This window comes from Sarcophilus harrisii, chromosome 2, assembly GCF_902635505.1.
Source record: "Sarcophilus harrisii chromosome 2, mSarHar1.11, whole genome shotgun sequence".
In the NCBI taxonomy this organism is placed as follows: domain Eukaryota; kingdom Metazoa; phylum Chordata; class Mammalia; order Dasyuromorphia; family Dasyuridae; genus Sarcophilus; species Sarcophilus harrisii.
In genome coordinates this window covers 350912565-350925340 of record NC_045427.1, presented here as the reverse complement: position 1 = coordinate 350925340, position 12776 = coordinate 350912565, and the positions used below count along the sequence as shown (strand labels likewise).

At 36.4% G+C, this 12776-nt stretch overlaps 1 protein-coding gene and 1 pseudogene across 3 annotated transcripts in view; both read right to left on the bottom strand.

The window, feature by feature from the left end:
- LOC100914422 (solute carrier family 22 member 5) overlaps positions 1–12776 on the bottom strand; it is a 70834-nt gene that overhangs the window by 15375 nt on the left and 42683 nt on the right. For all 3 annotated transcript variants that reach the window (XM_031953100.1, XM_031953101.1, XM_023503864.2), the window contains exons 5-6: positions 12243–12369; positions 2885–2985 (exon numbers count right to left, since the gene is read on the bottom strand). In XM_031953100.1, coding sequence (XP_031808960.1) covers positions 2885–2985; positions 12243–12369 — 228 coding nt within the window. The remainder of the gene's footprint in view (positions 1–2884; positions 2986–12242; positions 12370–12776) is intronic.
- On the bottom strand, positions 3143–6457 carry LOC111720842 (annotated as a pseudogene).

Sequence of the window (12776 nt, the reverse complement as noted above, 5' to 3'; positions counted from 1 at the left end):
ACCAAATTCTGGCCAAAAAAGCCAATTAAAAGTCACAGTGAGTTATTTTTCCAGACCAGGGAAGCTTAGGATGCCAGAAGAAGAGGTCAGAAGACACTGGGTGGGGGGAGGACTGGCATGGTGCAGCACCAATAGTGATGGCAACAACTGGCTTTGGCAGTGACTCACCACTGGTGCAAAAAAACCCCTATTTTATGAAGAATTCACCCAGAGAAAGCAGTCACAAGGTGATCAGAAAAAACAATACAGGAATATTCTCAAGGTCTCTCTTAAGAACTTTAGAATTAACTGTATAAGATGGGAGACACTGGCACAGCACCACCCAGCATGGTAAGCCCTTATTAGAGAAGGTACTGTGCTTGGTGATCAAAGCAAGATTAAATTAGCTCAGAAAAAATGCAAGATGCACCAAGTTAGAGAATCCACCCCAAATACTATCATAGGGACTATCTGTGTCCAACCTGTGGCAGAGTATTCCAAGCTCATGTTGTTCTGATAAGCCACAGTTGGACATACTAACTTGACTCTAACATGTCATTTTGGTCCTCTTCCAGAATGAAGGACAACAACTAATCAACAACTTCTGGGTCAATTCCAGGGTAAAGTGAAGCAGTTGTGTTGTCACAGGAGATCTATCTGTAGCAGGAGTCACTCTTCAGATTGAAAGCATTGAGAACTTAAAGGCTCTCACACACTTATTGTAATAGTTCAAAAGGACATAAAAGACAGAAGGTCAGGTCAGTCATTTCAACTCAATCCCGCCACCCCAAGATAAGCAGAATCCAACACCATATAAAATCCAAAGTTAAGGAGAAGGCTGAAAAAATGATCAAACAATAACAAAAAAGGACCTGACCATAAAAAGCTACTATGGTTGACAGGAAAACTTAAGACTCAAACTCAGAAGAAGACACTGACTTGAAAACATTTATAGACAAAGCTTCAAAAGCAAAAAAGCGGATTAGAACAAGCCCAACAAGAATTCTTAGAAAAAGCTACAGAAAGTGATGTTAAAAAGAGCAAAAATAATTTCAAAAAATCAAATAATAGTGGTAGAGAAAAACTGGGAAAAGGAATGACAGATGCAAGAAAATTATGAAAAGAGAATTAGCAGCTTGGTAAGAAGCCCCTTAAAATACTGAAGAAAATAAATATTTAAAAATTAAAACTGGTCAAATGGAAAAAGAGGTACAAAAGCTCATTGAAGAAAATAACTACTTAAAAGTTAGAATTGGGGAGATGGAAGCTAATGTATTCATGAGATATCAAGAAACAATAAGACAAAGTTAAAAGAATGAAAAAATAAAAGAAATGTTAAATATCTTATAGGAAAAATAACTGACCTGAAAAATTGATTGAGGAGGGATAATTTAAGAATTAATAAACTACCTGAAAGCCATGATTTAAAAAAAGTCTAGACACATTTCAAAAAATTATAAAGGAAAATTGTCTGGATATCTTAAAATCAGAGGGCAACGTAGAAATTGAATGACTTCACAAACTACTTCCTAAAAGAAATCCTAAAATAAAAACTCCTAGGAATATTATAACCCATAACCAAAGATCTGAAGTAAAGGAAAAAATACTGAAAGCAGACAGGAAGAAATTATTCAAATATTGTAGACCCAAAGTCAGAATTATACAAGATTTAGCAGTTATCATGTTAAAGGAATAGAAGGTTTGAAATATGATATTCTACAAGGCAAAAGAGCTAGGATTACAATCAATGATAATATTCCCACCAAAACTGACTACAGGGGGGAAATATGGATATTTAATAAAACAGAGGACTTTCAAGCATTTTTGATGAGAAGACCAGAGCTAAATATATAATCTCACATTTAAACATAAGATTCAATAAAATCACATGAGTGAAAGAATATAAGAAACATAATAAGGTAAAGCTTTTTACATTTCTATGTGGGAAGATGATGCTTGTAATACCTAAGAACATTATCATTATTAGGGTAGTTAGGAGTATACTTAAACAGAGGACATGGCCACGAGTCTATTATAATGAAATGATCTCAAAAAAAAGAATAAAAAGATTAAAAAAATGATGTACTAGGAAAATATTAAAGGGAGAGGAAGAAAGGTGAAAATTATCCTACATAAAAGAATCATGCAAGAAAATGGAGAGGAAAAGGAAGGTAGTGAATAGCCTTACTCTCATGTGAACTGGTGTAAGAGGGAAGGATACAGATACACCCACAATACATGGGTACAGAACAAACTGGGTACAGAAATTCATCTTACTCAACAGGGAAGTAGGAAGGAAATGGAAAAAGAGAAAGGCAAGGGGTGATTAGAAGAGGAAGGATTAAAAGAGGCAGTAGTCAGAAGGAAAACATACTTTTGAGGAGGGACAAAATAAAAAAAGAGAAGAATAACAATAACTAGAAGAGAATAGGAAGAAGGAAAATAAACAGTAATATATAGTTTATAAAAGAATAACTTAAAACATAAATACACAGAATTAAATTAAGAGACTGGAGCAAAATCTACTACACTTCCTCTGAAGTAAAAAAGGCAGAGATAGCAATTTTGATCTCAGACAATGCAAAAGCAAAAATAGACCTAATTAAAAGAGAATCAGGAAAGCTACATTTTGTTAAAAAGGTACCACAGACAATGAAGTAATATCAATACTGAGTCACATATGCATCAACTAGAATAGCATCCAAATTATAGGTGGTATAGCTGTTTGACAAAAAGACTTTACACAGTGTTGTATCTGTTTTTCATATCTTCACATCACTTTAAATTTACATTAGTGAATTGATCCCCATCTGCTTTTTCATTTCTAAGAAATCAGGATTTTAAAGTGTGATAATCCAGCCACTAGTGCTGTTCTTGTAGTCCTGAGGAGACCACATTTACTTACCACAGAATTATAGACATGATGGTGATAGTCCGGATGTTCTGGGTTCGAAGTAGGTCCAAAATACTATGGGACTGTTGCTTCCGAGAATTCAGGTCTTGCAACTATAGGAAAAACAGGGTTGTGAAGGAAGAGACTTCAGCCAGCAAACAACCATGACTTCAAAGGACAGAAGACCAAGTTCTTTTTATAACACAGGGCTTTTTTTTCCCTTGAAAATTCCAATCTTCTAAAGAATTTCCTAGATCTTAGCAGAAGCAAAATTGAAGGCAAGTTTCTTAGTGCAATTTTTATGAAGTTGTGCCACAATGCTAAGCCAGCCAATTACTCCTTAGCCTAGAATTCAAGGCCATTTATAAACTGCTGCCACCTTGAGTTTTTGATTTATTTTGCATTAGGCCCCTTCATGTACTTTTATGTTCCAGTCAAAGTGGATTTGTTTATTATTCCTTAAATAGTCCCTGGGCTGTCCCACCCCTGTATCTTTACTTAAGTACTACATCCAAAATGATCTCTTCTCTTTCTTCTCTCCTCCTTTCTTCCCACCCTTATTGAATTTCTACCCATTCTTTATTTTATTTTGTATTTTACAAAATATTTTTATTTCTGTCAATAAAACTATAGTTTACAGTAGTATTTGCTAAATAAATTATATAATTTTTTTAAACAGGCAACTACCTGAATCACAAATACTTCAAAGACAACATACGTGTATAACATAAGGCCCTGTTATGTTTCTCTCTTTCATTTCACTAGTCAACAGTGAAAATATCTTTATAGAAGCAAATCTCCATAAAGTCAGTGCAGACAGGCTACATTGACCCTTGAATGAAATCAGTTTAGACTCCCCAAAACATGAAATTATGTGATTATAACTTTGAGAAAAGGAGCAGAATTTACACTTTATTCATTATTTCATATTGATGAGTTTTAAAAATAGATATTCAGACTATATATTTGACTTACATATTATTACTGTATATATGCAAATGAAATAAATACAAAAACCAATAGAAAACATATGACTTCCAAGTTCTAAAGAGTGATTGGCAACAATATAGAAAATAGCTTAAATATAGTTTATGCAGTTCTCCATAGTTCAATAAGCAACAGCAAACATCATTTCTGCCAAGTAAGCAGAGCTATCATTTCTATGGTTTGAAGATCCCCTGACATCTTTCATTGGTAAAGATAAATCATTACTCTTTGTGTGGCTAGGTTGATCCAAGTTCTGCCTCGTACTGCTGGAGTGCAGAACAGGATTTTCAGTCACTGTGATCACTTCTGGCTGTGTGTATAGATTTTCACTTTCTCTTATAAACAGACTTCCAACCCAGGGCATTATCATCCTGTATTTCCCTGTGCTCTGCTCAGAAGTCAAGTAAATGGCATTGTATTCTAATGTGAAAGTAGAATTTGAAAGTCATCCTTTATTATTAAATAAAGTGTAGTTCTATCGTGTGGGTATTGCTCATTGATATATGGAGAAGAAATTGTCACAAAGGAAGCTGCTTCAAACTGAGATCGAGTGCTTGGCACAAAGTCTTGTCAGTGCTTGCATCCAGTACTTCTTCATCAAGGCTGCTATAGCTGTCCTTTGGTAAGCAAATCACGCATTTCATCCTTCCCTTCCTGGCTCATAGAAGATATAATTTCCAGTGATGTAGCCTTTAAGGCAGCAATGAAATGATATATTCTCTTAGAAGGTGAGGACTTTAAAGTTTGGATTTTTTTTTAATTCTGGAATTCACCCCCCCCCCCCCCCCTTTTAGGACCTTTAAAAACCTATCTTCATAAAAATTTGGTCTATGAACTGAAATGGGATTCCCATTATAAATAAATGCTTTCCAGGAATGTTCTAACTTTTTCATTAACCTATATGATTGCAGATTATCAATAATGCCCATATATAAAAGCAGCTTTTCTCCTGTAGCTAGAATGCCTCCCATTGTATTAGTACTCTTGATGATTACAGAATCTTTAGATTTCCCTGGGCCTTGGATAGATCTATTATTTCAGGCCACTTAGCATCAGGTACATTCTGTGAGCTCTCTCCTTCTTTTTCTTTTACTGAACTGTCCAATATATGGATTCCCAGCAAAAAAAAAAAAACCCTATAGTCTATTATTTCAAAACTTTCTAACACCTGACCGTGTTGCTGAAGTGTCTTCATCAATGCATTATATGTTTTATGTATTAAAATATAATCCTTCATGCATGTCTTGCAAGAAATCCAAGTCTTTGAATGTAAGGTTTAATTTTTTTCTCTTCTGGATGCTCATCGCTTGTAGGCAGAATCTTTCAAGTCATATATAAAGTACATTTTCATTGAAGGAGGCAAAATGTTCATCACCAGAATCCTGATGTTAATGCCCCCTGAGTACATGCAGTAGAGTCCATGAAACTTTGATAAAGAGTCCAAGTATTCTGCCTTACATTCATGTAGTAACCTGGCAACAATTTCTGAAAGAATTCAGCTTCTTTATGTTGTACTGTTTTGATGGAAACTCATCGTCACTAGTTACAAAAACAAGGTCCCAGGGTTGGATAATTCTGTTAAAGGCTTACTGCAAATGGAGTACAAGTAATCATTTGGTTTGATACTAAAAAGTTCTCTGAAATATTGAAATGCTATTGGAGCATATGTCTTTTTTTCCCCCTGAGGCAATCAGGGTTAAATGACTTGCCCAAGGTCACACCACTAGGATGTGCTAACTGTCTGAGGCCAGATTTGAACTCAGGTCCCCCCGACTTCAGGGCTGGTGCTCTATCCACTGCACGGTCTAGCTACCCCTAGGGCATATGTCTTAAATCTGAAGTCTGGGTAGTGATGAGCTGGGGTCAAATTGTTCCCTTTACTGGGCACTTTCCTTTCGGTCTAGTTTGGAAGTGAGGTTACCCATTGAGTATCCTATTCCTAGCTGAATAGCATTCATAATAATGGATGATGCAATCTTATAGGTTTTTTCCTTATTTTGTTTTCCTGATATTGAATCTCCATTTTCAGTGGCAGACATCTTTGAGGAGTTTATGTCAAATCATCTGAGCCTAGTGGTAGCAGGTAGCCTAATTATTAGTGCAGTTATTTACTTTTTTTCCCTTCCAGTTCTCCAAGGGAAAGATTTCTGGGACTTTAGTAGCTGCTGTCAGAAAACACTGAGATTGATAAGTTCTCAACATCCCCTTCAACACTTTGTCCTTTATATTTGGTGATGGCACTGGAGATCATGAGGAATCCATCAGCTTGAAATCCCTACCCATCTTTTAAAGTCCAAATGGAATGAGGCTTTTTCTGATCTCTTCAGGAATGACCTCTTCCCCAATCTTATCTACCATTTTGTTTATACTTGATACTTTTATGTATTATTTTTATCATTATTTTATTTCCCTGCCAAACTATGATACAAACTCCATGAAGGCAAGGACTTCTTACCTGAACACTATCTTTCTCCTGGTGTTAGAATTTGCCATAGGCTAGATGGTATAATGGAGTGTGCCAGACCTGAAATCATGATGACCTATGTTCAGATTTGGTTTCAGACACTCATAGCTATGTGACCCTGCACAAGTCACTTAGCCCTGTCTGCCTCAGTTTCCTCGTCTGCAAAATAAGCTGCAGAAGAAAATGGCAAACCTGGCTGGTATTTTTGCCAAGAAAACCCCAAATGGGGTCATGGAGAGGTTGGACATGACTGAAACAACTCAACAACAACACTTAATGTTTATTGAACTGAATCATTCCCAGTTGGGCATGAAGCCAGAGCAAGAACACAAACTGACAGTTCTTTTCCTTAACTGCCTTGAAAGGATTCATAGAACAGGCTAAAAAGAATATTAATGTCTTTAAATCTTCAGGCTGAAAGAGCTTTAAGGGACATTTGAGATCAACTAGTCCAGTTCTTTCATTTAACAGATGAGGACCATAAGATATCTGCACCAATGACTGCAATCTCTGGGCAGGTTTCCTTTGGGCCAGTCCTCTAAATTTAAGTTAAATAAGTCATTGCAAAAAATGAATTCTTATTCATTATTTTTTTCCAAAAAACTGGGATGATTTACTTTTTCGCCCTGTGAAATTTTTCATTTATGATTTCTTGAAATAAAGCTGAGAAAACAGGCTTTTAAAAAGTCCACTGTGTTGACTGGCTAAGATGACAAGAGAAGATAATGATGAATATTGGGGATGTGGGAAAACTGGACACTAATACATTGTTGGTAGAGTTGTGAACTGGTTCAACCATTCTGGAGAGCAGTTTGGAACTATGCCCAAAGGGCTATCAAACTGTGCATACCCTTTGATCCAGCAATGTTTCTACTGGGCCTGTATCCCAAAGAGATCATAAAGGAAGGAAAGGGACCCACATGTGCAAAAATGTTTGTGGCACCCTCTTTGTAGTGGTTAGCAACTAGAAACTGAGTGGATGCCCATCAATTGGAGAATGGTTGAGTAAATTATGAATGTTATGGGATATTATTGTTCCATAGGAAATGATCAGCAGGATGATTTCAGAGAGGCCTGGAGGGACTTACATGAACTGATGCTAAGTGAAGTGAGTAGAACCAGGAGATCATTGTTGCCTTGGGCAACAAGATTATATATGATGATCAATTCTGATGTACGTGGCTCTTCAACAATGAGATGATTCAGGCCAGTTCCAATGATCTTGTGATGAAGACAGCCATCTATACCCAGAGAGAGGACTGTGGGAACTGAGTGTGGGTCACAACATAGCATTTTCACTTCAAAAAAAAGCCCATTGTGTTTCATAGGGAACTACTTGCTCAGTCTTGTCCAAATCTGAGAACCTATAGACCATTGTACTTCACTGTCTCTTAAGTTTGTCCAAGTTCATTTTGGTTGTTTCTGTGATACTGTCTATCTATACATCTTATCTTCTGCCATTCTGATGGCAGCTTCTGATATTGAGGAAAATTGAAGGCATTCTATTTACCAGGAAATGATGGGAGAAGCTGCCAAGATCTTAGTCTTTTTTGTTTTGTTTTGATGTTAAGCTTCAAACTTTCATTCATACTCTCTTCTTTCTTTCACTCTCACCTTTAAACCCAAATCATTTTGGCTTTCACTGAACAGCCAATGATAGTCTCTAGCCAGAGCCATTAGATGTTGGGTTTTTTAAAGTTTTTTTTAAATAGCTTTTTATTTTCAAAATATATACAAAGATAATTTTCAACATTTACCTTCACAAAACCTTGCATTCCAAATTTTTCTCCCTCCCTTCCCTTCACCTCCTCTCCTAGACAGCAAATAATCCAATATATGTTAAACATGTGCAATCCTTCCATATATATTTCCACATTCATCATGATGCATAAGAAAAATCAGATCAAAAAGGAAAAAAATGAAAAAAGAAAACAAAAGCAAACAACAACAAAAAAGTGAAAATGCCATATTGTGGTCCACACTCAGTCCCCACAGTCCTCTCTTTGGGTGCAGATGGTTCTCTCCATCACAAATCTATTGACCTGAATCATCTCATTGTTGAAAAGAGTCATGTCCATCAGAATTAATTATCACATAGTCTTGTTGTTGCCTTGTACAATGTTCTCTTGGTTCTACTCATTTCATTTAGCATCAGTTCATTTAAGCCTCTCCAGGCTTCTCTTAAATCATCCTGTTGATCGTGTCTTGTATATATATTCCATAACATTCATATGCCATAACTTATTCAGCGATTCTACAACTGGGCATTCACTCAGGTTCTAATTCCTTGCCACCACAAAAAGGACTGTTACAAACATTTTTGCACATGATTTTTTTTTTATCTCTGAGATACAGGCCCACTGCTAGATCAAAGGGTATGCACAGTTTGATAGCCCTTTGGGCATAGTTACATATTGCTCTGTAGAATGGTTGAATCAGTTCACAATTCCACCAACAATATAGTAATGTCCCAGTTTTCTCACATACCCCCCAACATTCCTCATTATCTTTTCCTGTCATTTTATAGTCAATCTAAGAGGTATGTAGTGGCATGTCAGAGTTGTATTAATTTGCATTTCTCTGATCTATAGTGATTTAGACCATTTTTTTCATATAACTAGAAATGTTTTAATTTCTTTGTCTGAAAATTGTCTGTTCATATCCTTTGGCCATTTAGCAATTGGAGAATAAGCCATTAGGTTTTGATAGCTTAATATGAATGTAAATAGCTAATGTTTTCTTTCTGGTCAGAAATTTTGACCAGATAGGTATTTTTATAATAGTTAATTAGATCATTTTTTGGTTTCAATGCTTACCTAGCCCTCAATCATCGAACAGGTGTTGCCTCAGAAAGGCCAAGGTCACCAATTGCATCCTGGGCCATCTCCAGTTGTCCTGACATGTATCTTACCACTAGATTTTGATGCTACTGGAGGAGAGTGCTCAGTTCTGCCTCACTTAAATCCAATTTAGAACTTATGATGTCACTGGTCCTCTTTGATAATAAAGGTTGAACAACAACAAAGATTTTCAAACAAACAACAACAAGCCATTTTCCTTATTAGTCTCTAGCCCAGGAGTTTGCATCTGATAGGTATTCAATAGATATTTGAACTGTACCCAAACCAGCCTGTTTGCTTGGAAGCATTTCTGTTATTTGTTCTCACACTGTATGTTTATAGAACTGGTCCTAGGGAAAAGAGAATTTGGAAAGAAAAACAGGAGAACTGACCCAAGCTTCACCCAGAGTCACTTCCTGTCAAACTTGGTGCAGCCTTAGCCATTAATCAAGCTCATGTCTAAACATTCTGATGTTTCTACTTAAGTAAACCTGACTCTGAGTGGTGGATTTTCCCCCAAGCTAGCAGTTCAATAAAAGGTCAGTTTGTAACTTAATGGGATTCACTGAAACAGCTTTTTTCTCAAAGCAGTCTTCTTTTGGAGAGGGATAGATGGTAGTCTCATTTTTTTTTTCCTTCAAACATTCTGGTTCACCTAAAATGAACCTTGGTTGAACATATTTCTGTGACCATGCTTCCTTCCTCTTACATTTATCAGGGGCTATCAGTGAGTGTTTCCAAGCCTCCCTCCTACTGCAGCGCCAGGATATCTAGGTTAAAGGGTCAGGAAGTATTTAGTTGTGGGCCTTCTCCAGGGAGGAAAGGAAAGGGGGAAGGCATAAGTCATTGTAAGGGGGAGGGATCGGACCCAGAGTTCTGGGAATAGTTTGTGAGAAGGCTGGTAGCTAGGTAAAAGCACTTTTATGCTCTGAAACATTAAGTAACCTTCTAAAGGCCCTTCTAGATCTAAATCTATGATCCTATGAGTCTATTGAAGTTGCCAGAGCTCCTGCATGAAATGGAGTGCATTTTTCCTCTTGGATCTCTTCAAAAATCACAACAGACTTGGATTTTGAATGTGATAAAAATGAGAATATCTAACTGTGCCATCCTTCACGTTTTTGCTATCAGAACCACTACTCTTTCCCTGGAGAATTCCCAGGACCCAGTCTGCAAACTTGATTTCCCAAATCTATGTTTCTGGGAGCTTGCCATAGGTCCAGCCACGGCAGAGCTTAGCAACAAACATTCCTGGCCTTTTCTGGTTGATGGTAGGACCAAGGGAGAGTATAGTTTCTATAGCTTTGAGTCAAAAAAAGGTAGAGGGAAGTGAGAACAAAAGTAAATAGCCTTCTACAGGGTTCCTGTGTCACAAATTTCAGGATTCAGATACATGTAGCAAATTGCCCACTTATCCCTATGAGGTGATGCCCACAAGTAACTCTTCTGCCCACAAATTCAAATTCCAAATTTGTTTATGGTTCTTTTAGGTTTATATATGTTAAAAAATTATAGGGGCAGCTAAGTGGTGCAGTAGATAGAGCATTAGCCCTGGAGTCAGGAGGATCTGAGTTCAAATTTGCCCTCAGACACTTAACATTTCCTAGCTGTGTGACCCTGGGCAAATCACTTAATTCCAATTGCCTCAGAGGAAAAAAAAACAAAAAAACTCCAAATTATAGGTGACAGGTCTCTGAAATAATAACATCTACATTTACATATCACTTTGTTTTTAAAGTACTTTTTAAGATACCAATACAAGCAAAATCTCTAAAACAATAATATCTACATTTATATATTGTTGGGTTTTTAAAGCACTTTTTAAGTTGACAAATATTTAATACTGAAGATATAAATACAAGCAAAATCTCTAAAATATTATCTACATATATATTAAGCAGGTCACTTAATCCTAATTGCCTTGCAAAAAATAAGAGTAATAAAGAATATGAGCTCCTTGATATCAGGTACTGTTTGCTTATATTTGTATCTTCAATATTAAATGTTTGTCAACTTAAAAAGTATCTTAAAAACAAACATATAAATGAAGATGTTATTATTTCAGAGACCTGTCACCTATAATTTTTTTTTTTTTGCTAAGGCAATTGGGGCTAAGTAACTTGCCCAGGGTCACACAAATGGGAAGTGTTAAGTGTTTGAGGCCAGATTTAAACTCAGGTCCTCCTGACTTCAGGGCTGGTGCTCTATCCATTGTGCCACCTAGCTGCCCCTTGGGAGCTAATATTCTTACAGGAGAAGATAATAAATAAAAGAAAGCTGAAAAGCTGGGAAAAGTGGGATTTGAGAGGGCATGAAAGAAAAAGTTTTGCAATTAGGAGTGGAGGTTAATCTTCCTTCACTTGATTCACACAACAACCCTATGAAATTAGGTACTATGAAGTAAGTACCATTATTAGTGAGTAAAGTGAAACTCTGAGAGATTAAGTAACTTGCCAGGGTCACAGAACTGATTTGAACCCAAATCTTAATGATTCCAAGTCCAGCTTTCTATTTACTGTCTCAATTAACTATTTTGAAGCAGTAAGAAATTCAAATAAATAAAAATGGTGCAAAATGCTAATGTTAGATACTTATTTAATACTTATTACTAATAAAGGGTTATCAATAACCTAATGAATAATAGTTGATTTATAGGGAGTTTCAGCTTTCTACTTTGAGGGAAAAAAAATAACATTAATCTAAAAGGAGCAAAGCTTGACTGGTGGCTCCTTCTCCTTAATCTAATTCTACATATTTTTTTGATTGACTGAGTGGCTAGACTAAGAATTCCATGCTTGAACAGTACCTGCTTCTTCAACAGGTAGTAGCAAATATAAATCAAGGCTTGATCTAAAATTTTGCCAATAAAGCCTTAATTTATCCTTAAGATTAAAGATCCTAAATTTATGCTCAAGAATAAGAAACTGACATCTACTGACACCTGAGGCTCCTTCAGCTGAAACTACTCTGCTCCCACTGCCAAGGACAGAGAATACTGTTAGCATGTAACATACTCACAAATAGATGGTCTCTTGATATAAATTTATGTCTAATTTGTCATCTCTCTCTTGGCACTTACCTCCAGAGGATCAAATATTATTGATGGCCCAACGATCCCATTGATTTTTGCAGCCTTTTGGATGATGACCTCTGCCTCTTTTAACCTTCCCTGAGACAGTAGCCATCTGGGAGACTCAGGAATGACCCTGCAACAGCAAGTTTGATAAGCCTGTTTAATCTAAACTACATGACAATGACAAAGTAAGCACTACCAGGATGTTACAGGGAAAACAGACAGGGTATCCTGATGGACAAGGTTGAGGCAGAAGTTCTATCACCTATATTTAGAAAACCAAACATGAACGCATATTCTAAGTTGAGTTTTTCCTACTCAAAGGTGCCAGGCCACGATAAAAAATAACCATGAAGATTGCTTGGTAATTTGCGCCCCCCCCCCCCAACTCCTTTTTTTGGTGTGGGTAAATCAAAAGTAACAATTCATAAAATTACAATGATTCTGATTCCAAAGCAGTGCACCATAAAAACCATGGTGCCATCTTGTGGACAATGAAAGGAAATAGGGAAATTAATTTTTTTAGATTGTGTCTCAATC